A 14,789-nucleotide genomic window follows, 5' to 3' on the forward strand; every position below is an offset into this window, starting at 1 on the left:
TGAAATGGATTCTTTTTCAGTTATCTAGTCTTCCAGAAAAAAAAATTAAAAAGTGCTGGTTTTATGTGATTAAAATTGAAGTGATGGTAGGGCTCATGCTTTTTTGCCAAGGGAGTTTGTAAAACATCTGCCTTTTTTTAATCAAAACAAGAGTGGTATTGGCATGAAATTGCTATGACAATTCCTCTGTATTTTGACTTTTAAAATGCTAACTGCATTTTAAATATATTGTTAAAGACAGCTGAGAGTCAGTTTTCACTCCATTGGTGCCAGCAGTTGCCACCTAGCTTTGTATGTTTTTAAACATGTTGCTTTCCCCCCCCGCCCCCCCCAATTTTAGTATTCTCTTTACCGGGTAGTTGTGATAAGTATTAAATGTTACAATCAGACACAACTGACTCAGTTCTTTATGAATATTGTTTTTCTTCTCAGTCAACAGAATTTATCAAACAGAACATCGTGGTGTCCAGTGGATTTGTTGGAGGCTTTTTGTTAGGCCTGGCATCGTAAGGACCTGAGTTGTCTCTTCCCAATGGCATTCACGTCAGCAAAGAACAGTTGTGGTGACACGCTGTCTTAAAGCAGCGTGGGTCACTGGGCCTTCCAGCGCAGGACGAGTGGACTAGCTAGACAATTTGCAAGCTTTTACATTTCAGGCTTTTGCCTCTCGAAGCTTGGCAAAACTAGGATTTGCTGAAAAACTGTGCAGTGTGCTCATTATAGCATTTCTGGGCAAAACTGGTTCATCTTCATCATGACTTTTTATCTATGACCTTTCAAGATCTAGCATTTTTTAAAATGTTATTCTTGGAATATAGATATGTAACCATACTGTAAGAAAGAAAGCTCCATTTCTATGTTTTCAGTTAAATATTGTTTATTTTTAAAGTATTTTTCTTCATGCTGTAGTAGATAGTATCAATGAGTACATAATGTATATGATATTGTAGTTTCAGCCTCATGGCTGTCCATGTACTTTAGAAGTCACTGCAATAATCTATCAGTCTGTAATACCTTTTTACAGAGTATTAAATAACAAAGAATCATGAGCTTATTAAAGGTGAAAATTAACTTTGACTCTGGCCTTTGTGTACATAGAAAATAAGAAAGTCTCATGTTTATAGCCTTTAGGCATCTGGTGCGAATATTTGCAGAGATACTTGTGATATTTGTGTGCTAAGTAAATGTATACATGTTATTTTTCCCAGGTGCGTAGACATGCATAAACTCATTGATAAAACTGTAGTACACAGATAATGGTTGCAAGCGCAGACTCCACAGTGATCTAATGCTTAATTGTTTTACACTCAGTAAACCATGGAGGTGATTTCAGACTTCAGTAGTTGGTGAGATGAAGAGATGAGGCTTCTGCCCGAGCACTTTGCAAGGGCCAGTGCTTTGTAGGACTTGATAACACGTCGGAACAACATGCCTTGAATGAACCAAAGGTTGCTCTTGCAGTCCATTTTAGCTGGAAGTGATACTTCCATATTCACCTCTATTGCCACTATGTTCTCCCCAACTCAAACATAATCTTTTTTTACAGTTGTCACTGAATTTGACTTTCACTGTCTAGGGTGTCAGCTATGGAAAAACGAGGGCAGAGATTGGCTTCAGTTAGCTTATTGGAAGAATGCCTATTTCTTCTGAAGTCTGGGAAAGCAAATGGGACTTAATCTGCTCGATGTGTTTGCTGCCTCCGCCTTTGACAGATCAAAGCAGGAAGCGGATTCTAAAGGAGATTGGAGGCGTAACTGTGGATGGGCTGGAAAATTTATTCTCAAGTAGTTTTTTAAGGTGGTTTTGGTAATTTGTTACTAGGTTATTCTAAAGAAGTTGAGAATCCAAACAAATGCTTAATGCATTTTTCTGCATTTCAAACTTGTGAACCTTTTAGAAATTTCGACCCAAGAAGGACTGTTTGCTCTGCCCCGATCTCTGTTTTTTACTGTACCAGCAAGTTAATGTGAAATGGAGTCTCTCTCCCGCAGGTTCTGTTGGGTTCTTGTTCACGTGTCTGAACAACAATAGTGATTCATTAGCAGCAGATGGATGGATGTGCACTTCTGATGTACAGGACGTGGGATGGACATCCATCAGCTGGGCTGTACGTGAGGGGTGTTTGACATAGTAACTTAGTATATATTTAGATTAGTGCATCTATGGACTTCAGAGATCTGTATTATTTGTTGACTTCATATATGTGTGCTTCTGGCCAAGGTAAGTTATGAAGCATGTCATGCATATCTGTGAAATTTAAGGGTTTAGTTAAGCGAAAGCCTGTTTAAGACTTCTGAAAATAAAACTTAACACTCCCCCCTCCCCCCCGATCAAACCCCCAAAACCAAAGAACATAAATGGCCACAAATAACATGTTAGCATCCTAAATATTTTGTTTTAAGGAGAATATCTAAAACTATGTAAACACAATTGTTGCAGTTTATTGGAAAGGGGAAGGCCAAGGAGGAATGTGTGTGCTGGGTCATCTGGGATTTAAAGAATAAGAAAGATGAAAATGTTAAAACGTGAAAGTTTCTTTGCCTTAGTGTTCAGTCCAGAGGATAACGGGAAGGTAACCAGTCAGCTCTCTTCTGCTGATGAAGCTAATGGATTTTTGGCGTGTCCGAAGAGTTGCTGAAGCCAACTGACGTGGGTCACCCACCCTGACTGGAATGAACTCTGGCGTTCTGAAGGGCTTTAGGAATGAAGTGACCATCTCAGTGGCATGAACCTGTAAACTTGCATGTTTTAAAAAAAAGCCTACTCTCTGAAAGGCTTTCAAGGGAGCATCTTTAGTGTGCTTGCTAAAAAGGCTGCTCATGTGACCAAGGAATATACTTCATAGTTAAAAGCAGAACTAAAAAAAACCCCAACAATTTACACAGTAGTATGCAAGACCAATTTCTGCAGAGGAAAGTTGTTCTGCTATTCTGTTACCATTATATGAGATTCTCGGTAAGGCAATGAATAAAGAACTGATAGAATTAAATATATTTGGGGTTTTTATTATTATTTTTTTAAGCCTTTTGAATAAGAAGTGTAATGTTCTGGTAGATGTAAAACTGTCTGAGGGACCAAAAAATAAGGAGAAATGGTATAATTGAAAAGGTGAACACTGGTGGTTTGTATTAGGATTGTCCTTATAATGCATTCACGAGCGGAGAAGAAGAATGACTGCACAGCAATATTTGCTGAATTATTTGATACAGTTCCTTAGGGTGGTGAGGTAGAGGGGATGCTGCCAGGAACTACAGCTAGAACTGACAGGGTGAGGAGATGATGGAGTGGCAGACTGATAAACGTGAAGTACCGAGATAAATAAATGCAGCTTTTCTTGCAAATACCTGAGATTTTATGTGTGTCAGCTCAGAACAGGGTCTTGTATATCACTATACGTAAGGGAATGCTCTATAGAGTTATGGTCAAACGAATGGGGTTATCGAGAAGGGAATGGAGCATAACAGAAATACTGTGTTTCTGGTGGTAAGTTCTTCTCTGGAATGATTTCAAAGTTACAATTACCTGCTGAGAAAAACTAAAGCAGGCTAAGAAGCTTCAGAGAAGGGAGAAATAAAGATTGAAAAACATTTTTTTGAAGAGCATTTTTTTGGGGGGAAAAAAGAGAACATCCATTTTAGAAAGCAGACGATTAAGAAGGGAAGTGTTAGAAATATGTAAATTAATGAAAGGCTGAGCCAGCATTTCTATGCTTTGTATTGTATAGCTGAAGAACTTCACTGGAAGATGGAAAACATGAACGCAGCATGGGGAAACACCTTTTCACATAAGGCGTAATTGGTCCGTGGACTCATTTGCCCTGCCCGCTAATGAAACCAGGGAGCAGGCTCCATTCAGGGAAAGATGGGGCAACACTTGGGTAAATTGCAGGAGTGCTCAGTAATATCTGAAGAAGCAAGAAAAGCAACTTTATGTTTCTCTGGCCATAGCTAATATTGCTTGGTGAAGTTCATAATAAAATAATTCTAGTGATGAGATTATCCTACCTTTGCCTTCTACAGGCTTCTGTATTTTTTTCCCTCAAACAGTTGTTATCAGTCACTCTTCAAAATTGAATACTAAGCTAAATGATTGACTAAGGCATGCCATATATCCCTCTGTAGTGAACAGCTGTTGAAAGTTTACTAAAGAGTTTTGGGAGAGATTGCTAATAAATCATCTATTTGTTTTGTATTATCTTAATGGGATAATCCATCTTCTGAAATGATTTCTTTTTAGTTAAAGCCGCACTGGGCAATAAGTTTTACTTTAAAGTGAGATGACTCGTTGGTCAAAACCAGTGTGATCTTACTACTGAATTTTAAGAGACCAGAATTTGTCTAAATCTTTGAAGGCTGTTTCTGTTTTAGCAGCCAGACTGAAAATTAAAATATTGCGGTTAAAGATACAGCTGCCTCCTAGATTCAAGTGCATTTGTCATGAGGCCTTAAGAAAGGGCGATGCATACAGAGTAAAATGCAGAAATCAATACTGTAATTCAAAATTGGTAGCTGTGCACATTTCATAACATACATAGCATATGGTAATGTCAAGAAGCATCAGTAATACCTCCTCCTAACCTCCTGAAAATTGTTGGAAATCTCAAAGAATTACTTGAAAATCAAACTTTTGTAGCATGCAGCTGCTGTGTGCCGTCTGAAGGTGATAGTGGAAAAAGATAATGTTCACCCAAATTCAGCACAGCTGGAACTAGGTGACATTTTGGAAGGGAGACTGATGACAAAAAAATGTGGGTTTTGGTCACCCTAGGACTGTGCATGGGGCAGGTGGGTGGTGGGGGAGAAGGACTAGAATCAAATCTGCCAAGAGTAGGAGGTTTCATCCTCCCGTGTCTTTTGTATTATAGTTCAAAAACTAGACAGGAATGATCAGCTTAAAGAGCTGGTTTTCCCTTGTCTGATTGGGAAGCAGGTCTGCTGCAATGCGGTGATGTCCCAGTACTGGGACAAATGGAAAAGTTGACATTTGTTATTTTGGGGTGATTTGGGAAGCGGGTGGTGGGTTCCTAACTACTGAGGCAGCTGACATTCATCAGGGCCTGTAAGACCGGAACCCAATTTTAATTAAGATAATTGTGGGGTGCGTTGGCACAAAGCATCCGGTACTGATCCAGCACAACCTGAAACCTCGATTGGCCCCACATTCAAGCTAAGAGGCCATCTAAATCTTGGAGTGCTGAGGAACATGGTGCAGAGACTTAATGTGGGCTTTTGTGCTCGCACACTGGACTGGAAACAGCATGGCTAACCCTTGCACAAGTGGTGCTATGCTTTAACTACGAAATCTTGCTGGACCCAAGCTGGCTCTAGTTTTTAGCTTGGGTAAAGCAATACGGCGTTAACAGATTTGACTAGTTCACGGGTGCAGCACCCAGAGGTCTTCTGCCTCCCTCACGCTCTTCCCTTGTCCCCTGACCCCGGTGCCCCCAGTTCCTCAGTGCGCTGCGTGTTCCCACCTCCCTGCGTTTGTTTCGCCTGTCCTCGTTTTTTCACAGCTACCTAGAATAGAGCAACAGAGCGCACACGATTGCTGATCTATGAAAAAGAGGAAACACAGTGCTTGAAAATGGGGTGAAGTCGGGGAATAAATCCCACAAGCCAGTTCATCTTTGGACTACCTGCCAGCTAATCCCTCTGCGTTAGAGAGCTCAAGGAAGCTGGAGACCACATTCAGTTACCTCTTCCTAGGAAATATCTCCTGCTTCCTAGACCAGTACCCTACCTACCAAACCATAAGGTATTTTGGCATGAGACAACCTTGGTCTGTCCTGCTGATGCATTCTGTTGTGTGGATGTGTCTCAGCAGTCGTGGGAGCGCTTGGGTCTCATCTCCTCAAAGTTTACCTTAAATCATTGCTAAATAGTTAAATATGCTGCTTGAAGTGGAAATGCTCAGGAAGGAAGGAGGGAAGGAAGGCAGGGAGGTTACAGCCATGATACTTTGCTGCCTGTTTGGTAGGATGCTTACCTGAGAACTGGAATATATGGTTACACATCTCATCCTTGATACAAGAGTTTTTGGCTTCACCGTCAAACCCCCACAAAATCAACGGCTCACAGCCTTAAGCTGTAGAAAAAGATTTTTGCATATGGGCACTGTATGTTTTAAAAATACTTAATAGAAAATGTTAACATCCGCAAAGGAAATTAATGAGTATTGAACCATACAATTCCCATTTAACATAGATGCTTTGAACTTTCATTGCAACAAGAGGCTATCTACATACACTTGCCAATACGCGCTCATGGGACCTAGAGAATTAAGAGCTAACATATCTAGTCTTATTTTTAATTAAACATCTTACTTTCTTGAAGTATTAATTGTGAAGTAAAGGTTATGCTGTTTTCTCATGTGTTTAACAGACAACGAACTCATACTGCAGCCAAATATACAGATTTTTATTTTCAGATTTCAAATCCTCTCCAGTTAGACAATCAAAATGCTTTGATAGTTGATGTTGCTCAGACAGAAATCTAAGCCAAAACACATCTGAACAAATCTGTAAATGTAAGAAAAAACTGCAGATGCATGAAAGGAATGTATGAAAATCAAATGTTGCCAAATATTGTTTCAGAATCCACTTGGGACAATAAAGAGGAGGAATTAAAATTAACAGCAATGTGACTCTATATTTTAATACTCCTGTAACAGTGTATGATTGTTAAAGTTAATAAATATTGAGAAATTGCCTTTTGAAACATTGATTTTTTTTTTCTATTTCTATGGCATCAAATATGATACTTAATTTCCAAACTTAGAAGCTTCTTGTGCCAGCTAAATTGCATGCTGGCTCCTGTAGGAGCTTTGTTTTGAGGCTGCTTGTGCAAGTAAAGCTAAGCATATGCTTCACTGACTAACTGGTTTGTATATGCAAGCAAAGGTAGAACAAACATTGGAAGTGATATACACATTTTTTCTCTTTTCATGTTGTTACAGGAATCTCTAGTTAGGCTCTGAGACCCTCAGGTAGTCTGCAGAGAATCCGAAAACCATGGACTGCACAATGTATAGGAGTTGAAGGTAAGGCACAAGTGGAATTTGTCTGTCTGAATATGGATGTCGAGCTAGGTACCCTATGGCCTGCTTATATAAATGGAAGGAAACAGGCATTTCTGTGGCAAATTTACCTTATTCTAAAACTGACATCTACAGTGGCTCAGATGAATCTGACCTAGAAGGACCCACTTTTCCTCACTGTTTTTAAAGGCAGCCCAGGCCATGACTTGCTCACCTGTAGGTACTGAAGGTTGGGTGAGATGAATTCCATGAAACACGTTTAACTGCAAAGGGCATGAGGGACAAAAAAGTGATTTACCAAGGGCAAATCATGCTTGCCTGGCCTGTCCTCCTTCTCCGATGAAATGACTGGCAATATAGAGAAGGGGAGGCTGGTGGAGTGGTGGGGAGGGGAAGGGGGAGTTTTCAGCCCTCTTACATGGGCTGAAAACTGCTGGCACTGCCAGGCCCCAAGGGCAGCGATCAGTGTCTTGGTGTCCAGCTGGCAGTGGTAACAAGCAAAGTACATCAGCGACTGCTGCTGCATGAATATTTTTCAATATCTTCATCAAAGACCTGTGTGATGGGCCAGAAGGCAGCCCCTTAACAAATCTGTGGGTGACACCAAATCAGGAGAGGCATTTGGCACACTGAAGTGTAGAGCTTCGATTCAAAGGCAAAGCCGGGGAAGTTGAGCATTGCACAAAGAGCAGTCTCGCAGAGTTCAGCAAGGAGAAGCAGAAAGTCCGGTGCCTGGGGCAGGCTAACCCCATAGACAGCCACTGCCTGAGTAGCAGCTCTGCTGGAAAGGGCATGGAGGCTATGGTGGACTGCAAATTGAATTTGAACGAACCCTGCACTTTCACTGCAAATGAAGGAAATCACGTACTGAGGTACCTTAGGAGGAGCATGATCAGCAGTTACGGAAAGCTGTGATCCGCCTGTCTGTACTTAGGGCTGGTGAGTCCACACCTGGAATACTGTGACCACTTTTGGGCCCTCCAGTTCAAGGGGGATGTGGAGAAATAGGAAAGGGTCCAGAGAAAAACACCTAAGCTGATTAGGGGCCTAAAGCATAGGACCTACAAGGGAACCTGAGGTTGTTCAGCCTGGGGAAGAGGAGGCTGAGGGGCAATCTAAGGCAGCCTACAACTACTTGAAGGGGGGTTACAGAAATGATGGAGCCAAACCCTCCTCAACAAGGGGCAGCAGCCACAAGCTGTGGCTTGGGAGGCTCACGCTGGCCATTAGGAAAAGCTTTTCCACCAGGAGGGCGGTGCAGCACTGGGACAAGTCACCCAGGGCGGGTGTGGGTTCTCCCTCCTCAGGGGTTACAAGATTTGGCTGAACAAAGCCACAGCTGACCTGATCCAGTGTTGCTGACCAACCATCCTGCTGTGAGCAGAAGGCTCCAGTGGTCCCATCCAAGCAGCACATCTGTGGGACTGTGAAAGTAGGTGCTATCACACTCAGCCCCTCCGTCTCTCTCCTGGGTTTGGCCTTGTGCTCCTGCACATCTGAACATACATCATAAATGCTCTTCTATGGCTGGTCTCTTCTTACTATTCGCTCTTCTTACTATTCACTCTCTTCTTACTATTCACTCTCATTACTATTCAGCAGGAAAAATAGATGCTGAGGGTATGTGGTACCGCAATTAATTCCAGTTTTTAGCTTTAAAAAGAAAAAGCAAATTTATTTATTATATCAGCATTGGAAAGGTTAGAGACCTGCCAAATGTTTTTGTGATAATAGATTTGCTTTTAGAAAATTAAGACCCTCTGGTAGGTGACATACAGGAATTTGTGTATGCGTGTGATTTGGTTGGAGTTGTTGCAGCAAATTCTCAAATATGGAACAGCCAGAAAAATTCATTTCTTTTTTTTTTTTTTAATAGGCAATCCTACACTAATTTAAAAACAGTAAACTGGAGCAAGGTAAGTATTACAGAGCCTGATGTGAAAAAGTATATTGATAGAAAATAAGGAATAGAATATGTGATGAAGATTGACATCGCAAATGAAAAAGGAAGAGGAAAAAAATAACACAAAATAACGGAAGATGCAAAGTGATTAGGGAGCACCGAGAGAGACGGGAATGGAAAGTTGGTGACAGATGAGGTTGATAAGGCAAAGGGCCTAAAGGAATTCCTCGCCCCAGTAATCACAGAGGCAGCAGAAGGCAACATCCCAGGAACTTCCTCAGGGAAGGAAGGAAATGTCAAAAGGTTTTACTCTTGCACTGGAGTGGATAATAAGGCAATTAGTACTATTAAAAGTTGTCAGCGCACCCAGACTGGAGTGGTAAATCACATCCTAGGATTGTAAAGTGAGAGGGAGATGCTGGAAAGTTCTTGTGGAGCAGCTGTGATAACTTACTGGAAAGGGAATTATTGAGAAGTTTACATGGAAAAACAAGAGGGAGCACTGCAATCCCGGCATTTACAGATCTGTAAGCTTGACTTCACTTCTGCAGGAGAAACTAAATACTGGTGACTCATGGCTATGAACATTTGCAAGTGGCAAAATGAATACATCGTTTTAACATACATGCCATGGGAGAAGTACATATAATACAAATGATTTGGAGTCTGTTGCACAAAAGATTTATGCAAATAATCTCTATTAATAGGATTTCTCAGTGCAAATCCTTTCTTGTCAATATAAGAAGAGGTCTTGGCAATGTTATACTCATGATTTCCCTTTCCAAACGGTTTCTGATGTTTCTACAGTTTCAAATGTTGTTTTTCCCTACATTAATATATATTACAGAGGCGGTAACTGCTAACCTTTCGCAAAGCTGCAAATATGTGAACTATGCAGTTTATCATCCACAGGTTGAATAAGAAGGGAGAGGAATACAAATTCTCCATATGCTATACCTCCACACACCTTCCCTCGACTGGTCTCCACACCTTTTTATTGCTTGATCTATTTTAGATAGGAACGTGATTCCTTTATGAAATAGTTTAACTGCTGCTGATAAAAATAAAATAAAAATAACGGGCAAACTTCTCCGCTTGGTATTGCGGGCTGATTAAATCCTGTGTTCCCCAGGGGAGCAAGGTCCCGTTAGCTGCATTTATCCCCAGCCCCAGCCCCGGGCATCGGGCACCTCCTGGGCCGGGGCCGTGGGCCCGCGGGTGGGGGTCAGGATGAGCGGGGCCCGTGGCCAGGCAGGGCTGCACCACAGCTGGGGTGGGGACCGGGACGAGGGTCTGCACTGGGCAGTAGCTCCCCGGAGAGGCTGCCACAGCTCCTTCTCCCACAGCCCTCGGCCCCAGGGTCAGGTGGGGGCTGCCCTGGGGGCCCCAATCATCAGCCTGCATCTCCAGAGATGAAGAGGGCCTGAAGGAGTGAGACCAGGTAGGAAGAAGGTCACAAGCTCTGGAGAGTGGTTCATTTACCTTCTCCTAGAGCTGCATGTAGTACCTTCCTCCAGAAGCACCAGGGGGATCTCTGCTCGAGGGGAAAAAAAGGAGATAAGGAAATGGGCTGGAAAAATCTGAAGCTCTTGAGGGCAGCAGCCTCTGCAGAGAGCGGTTGAATAAACCACTCCATCTCCAGCTGGCAGGAGGAGTCGTATGCCAGAAGACATCAGCCAAAGGGTGGCAAAGATGCTCTGCAGAGTGTTTCCACGGTGCCCAGCACCAGCAGCACTGCTCGGACTAGGCTGGCTGAAGAAAACCAGTGAGGCAAGAGCTGTGGGAGCAACAGACTGTTAGAATAACCACCACTGGGAAAATGAGAGGAGTGTTCATGGACACGAAGGCATCCTTCAGGTCCTCCCCATCTACAGCGACCACCCTGCCCAGTACACTTACATAGCACCTGCCATGAGGGGTTTCTTCTCCAGGACTTGTGCAGGCCCAAATCCTAAATGGATGTCAATGGGACACGGTCATCACCGCAGGGTGACCAACAGACCCTCATTAGATACCTGCAGTTCTTGTGTGGTTCAGGCAGGTGCCCAAGGCTGGGAGACCTCATGGGACCACTGTGCAGCTGCACTGCAGAGGCAAAAGAGCTGCCAAGGCCAACCTTGCCATAGCGCCTGCAGGCACGGCCACCCAGGGCTGGGACCTTGGGCAGTCCTCGTGTCCTGCTCCCACCTGAGGAGGAGCTCCCCCCCTCCTCAGCTCCCCATGGACACCAGGTCACCCCCAACACGGCCTCTGCTCTGCTTGGCAGCTGCTGTGCGGGTTTGGATGTCCAAACCCATCTTTGCCTGAATTTCAGGACTTGGGGAAAAAAAAAGGCACAACTGAGTCCAGCTGGAATTAGCCTGCCGAGAGCCAGAAAATCTGGTAGCGACCCAGTGAGTGGCTCTGTGTGTGTGTGTGTGCGTCTAGGCGGGCACCGTGTTCCTGGGGTTTGTGCCCTGGTCCAGCAAGCGTGACCTCCCTGCGTCCTTGCTTCACCTTGAGGTGTCAAAATTAATACCTGCTTTTCCACGCCGTGCTGCTCAGACAGGACATGGCAATACCCCTGGTGCTCTTGCAGCACCTCTCCATGCATGGAACAGAATCCCTGAGGCTGGGAGGGACAACTGGGGCTCAAAGCAGGTTCACGCACCTTTACTACAAGGGATGATGGGCATTTCAAACAGCCGGTTATCCCTGGGCAGTGGGAGGTAACACCAACAACATGACCCGACCATCCCCTAATTTCTGACCAGCCCCCAGACAGCCTCACTTTTTTTTTTTCTTTTAAAGGATTCAATACCTTTCCCTGCAGGTGTTCTCCCTCTTGAATTCTTGAGCTCTACAACAAGCCCGTCTCAGCATCCCGACCTCTGACTATAATTTTACCTCTCTTATCTGTGTGCTGACTTTCTCATGGCTCTTTCTCAGCAGCCTGACCCAAGGTTACGCAGCTGTGCTGTATCAGAGCTGGGCCTTGGGTCCTTGATACACAGGCAGCTGAGCTCCCCGGGGGAGGTTACAGAGATAGGGGGGTGCAGCACTGCACTGCCTGTGTTACAGTATGGGTATTTCAGGAACGATGACCAAGCCTTCAAAACCATGCTTTACTCCTCAGGTCACATTACGGATGGACATTGTTTCAATTCCTATTGACTTGGGGGTGACAAGGCAGTGCCCACCGCCATCACGCATCACTTTTGCTCCTCCTTGCTATCTTGTCACACCACCGAGGAGCTATATAGCATGCAAAACTGGTGTTTTCTGAGTGAAATTTGAGCACAAGTATTTCTACAAATGGCTAAAAGTGATACCATTCCTGTGCAATATGTATTATTCTCAATTTTGGGTTTGAGTTTCTTCCAGCCTGCTCAGCGTCAGGAGACACGCAGTCTTGTTTGCTCCTTTGCTTCTTCCTCAAACCGATCCCCTTCAAGATAATGAGCAGTGATGGACTTGATCTTGCCAGCTCCATAATCTAAACGGGAACGGTAGCGTGAGGCACCCACAGGTTTTGCGTTGCTTTTCAAAGGCTGTCAGCGCTTCTCACGGATGAACGGCAGCAGTGCCAACTGATTCTGGATTTCAGACAGGGTTCCTGTTCCTTGACAAACAGGTTTCATTTTTCAGAAAAGGCAAATCGAGTTTTGTGCAAGAGGGTTCTTTCTGAAGAGAGGAGGAGACACGGACACACGCAGCCCGAGTTTCGCACCAGGAGCCAAACATGCACAGCTGAATTGGCAGCATTGGTCCTACACGGCTGAGAAAATGCTCCTGAGTGATTTCGAAAATCAGTGTATTGTGGTTTTGTTGATTATCGGCACTGCTTTTCTTAATCTCCAGCTTTGTAAGAAGTGGGAAGTCTATTGTGTTACTATCCAGATTACCTAATATAGCTTTCCTTGGCTCAGCAACTAGTCACTTAGGCCACTGCAAGTTCAATAAGGGATCAGAGGCACCAGCCAGTTAAAGTCTCCAAACATTTTTGTTGGAACAAAATTGCAAACCTTTATCTCACTAGAAGGATTTACAGATTACACATGACACTGATAAATAAGAGTATCAGTTTAATGTCTGACAGGTCGCCTCTCAGAGGACTAAAAGCTACGTTTGCAGAGGGATAGAGATGGTTATCAAATGATCGTTCCTGTCTCTTTCTTTTATGAAAACTGCCTATTTTGTGGCCAAGTGGTACAAAAGCAAAATAATTCGGAAGAGTTATTTTAAGGCCAAAACCAAGTTCTCAGAAAATCTGTCTCCCAGTCTTCCAGTACATACAAGGTTGTTATAAAGAGGATTATGATCAACTGCTCATCGTGTCCATCAAAAGAAGGACAAGAAGAAATCAGCTTAAACCGAAGTAAAGAAGATTTAGGCTAGGCAACAGAGAAAACTTCCTAATGATGGGAAATCATGCAGCACTGGAAGATATAACCCAGAGGTGTTTTGTTCAACTTTTCAAAGAGAAGATTAAGGAAAGATCCAGCACTGATGGTTCAGAAATGCTCAGCCCTGTCTCAGAGCATGAGGCAGTAAGGGTTGGGAGGGTGTCCCTTCCAGCTGTGAATTCCTGTGACTTTGGGATGCGCTAATCTAATGCAGTGAGAGGCTTTTCAGGTAGCCTAGTGTTGCTGGGGGATTCATAGAGGCATAATGAAGTCCTTCAGGCATCTTGCCCTCTTAAGCATCCAAAATGTCACCTGATGGACCTCTTTAGTAAAAAGTGCGATCCCTGCATGCGTGCAATTGTTTGTCCAGGAGGTTGTAGATCTGGGTGCCACCTCATCTCTGGTCATCAGAGTCATCAACAGAGTCATCTCTACCAGCTATACATGGATGACTTGGATACTGTAGGGTGTTTCATATGGGACAGGGTGCCTCTGTTTAGACAACTGAATTATAGCCATGAGAGATCCAGCTTGTCTCTACAGCTGGGAGTCTCACGCTCACCTCTATACAGCTCCTGTTTGAAAACATGCAACCAACTCCCAACCTGTCTTCTTCCCAAATGCAAAACTACTGAGCGTGAAATGTTTTTTAAAAAGGGGGCTGGGTTATTTTTTCTAAATATCATAATAGCTACTCAAGCCTCCTGTAAATTATCTGCAGCAAAATAGAGCAAACGTTGCACCCCGAGGAGTCTCTCAGCTGAAAGAGGAGTCACGGCCAGAACGACCACACTCCACATGGAATGATGTCCCTTCCCTTTCCCAGGACCTCGAGTTGATATGATATGATCTGAAAGGCAGATACTTTCTGTGGTCAGCTCTTGCTGGCAGCTTGGCCTTGCAAAAATCTTCGTGCTTTAAATTACCAGTGCCACCATAGCAATTGTCACCATGGCTGACCAAGCACTGAAAATGTAGAAAACTGTGGTCAGCCATAGCGCAGCACAGAACACGACCCGTTTTTCTGGGCAATGGGCTGACATCATGCTATGCGCAACTTGTCACTTGATGTGCAGACTGTAAAGTTGTGATTAGACAACCTCCCCTCACCTTCATGTTCTCACCTAAGAGAGAAACTTGACAAAAAAATGGAAAATGTGATTGCAAAGCTATATAAATTAGCAGAGGGATCCCAGGATCTGATAGTTCCTGAATTTATTTAGAATGATTTTTTTTTTAACTGCCTAATTTCAGTTTGATGGGTCCCTTTGAGAACTAAGCAGGTCATGTAGCTAAACTAAGCAAGAGCTTGTCTTCTTCATGAACTGCTTCTGAGTCATGTTTGTACTCAAAGGGAATGGTGTCATGCATTAATTGAGTCTCACTGGTTTAATTTCTGATTGACAAGTAAATAGTTCTGGTTCTTAAAAAATTACACAACAGAAAAAGCTCTCAGTAATACTCTG

At 43.5% G+C, this 14,789-nt stretch overlaps 1 protein-coding gene across 5 annotated transcripts in view; it reads left to right on the forward strand.

The window, feature by feature from the left end:
- Nucleotides 1-1,077, forward strand: part of FUNDC1 (FUN14 domain containing 1) — a 50,349-nt gene extending 49,272 nt beyond the window's left edge. For 4 of the 5 annotated variants that reach the window (XM_072847872.1, XM_072847882.1, XM_072847891.1 and 1 more), the window contains one exon: nucleotides 433-1,077. In XM_072847872.1, the coding sequence (XP_072703973.1) occupies nucleotides 433-510 (78 nt within the window). In that variant the 3' untranslated portion in view covers nucleotides 511-1,077. The remainder of the gene's footprint in view (nucleotides 1-432) is intronic. The other variant, XR_012039830.1, reaches the window with a different exon arrangement.
- Nucleotides 1,078-14,789: the final 13,712 nt, after the last annotated feature.

Source organism: Ciconia boyciana, chromosome 1 (assembly GCF_034638445.1).
Source record: "Ciconia boyciana chromosome 1, ASM3463844v1, whole genome shotgun sequence".
NCBI classification, from domain to species: domain Eukaryota; kingdom Metazoa; phylum Chordata; class Aves; order Ciconiiformes; family Ciconiidae; genus Ciconia; species Ciconia boyciana.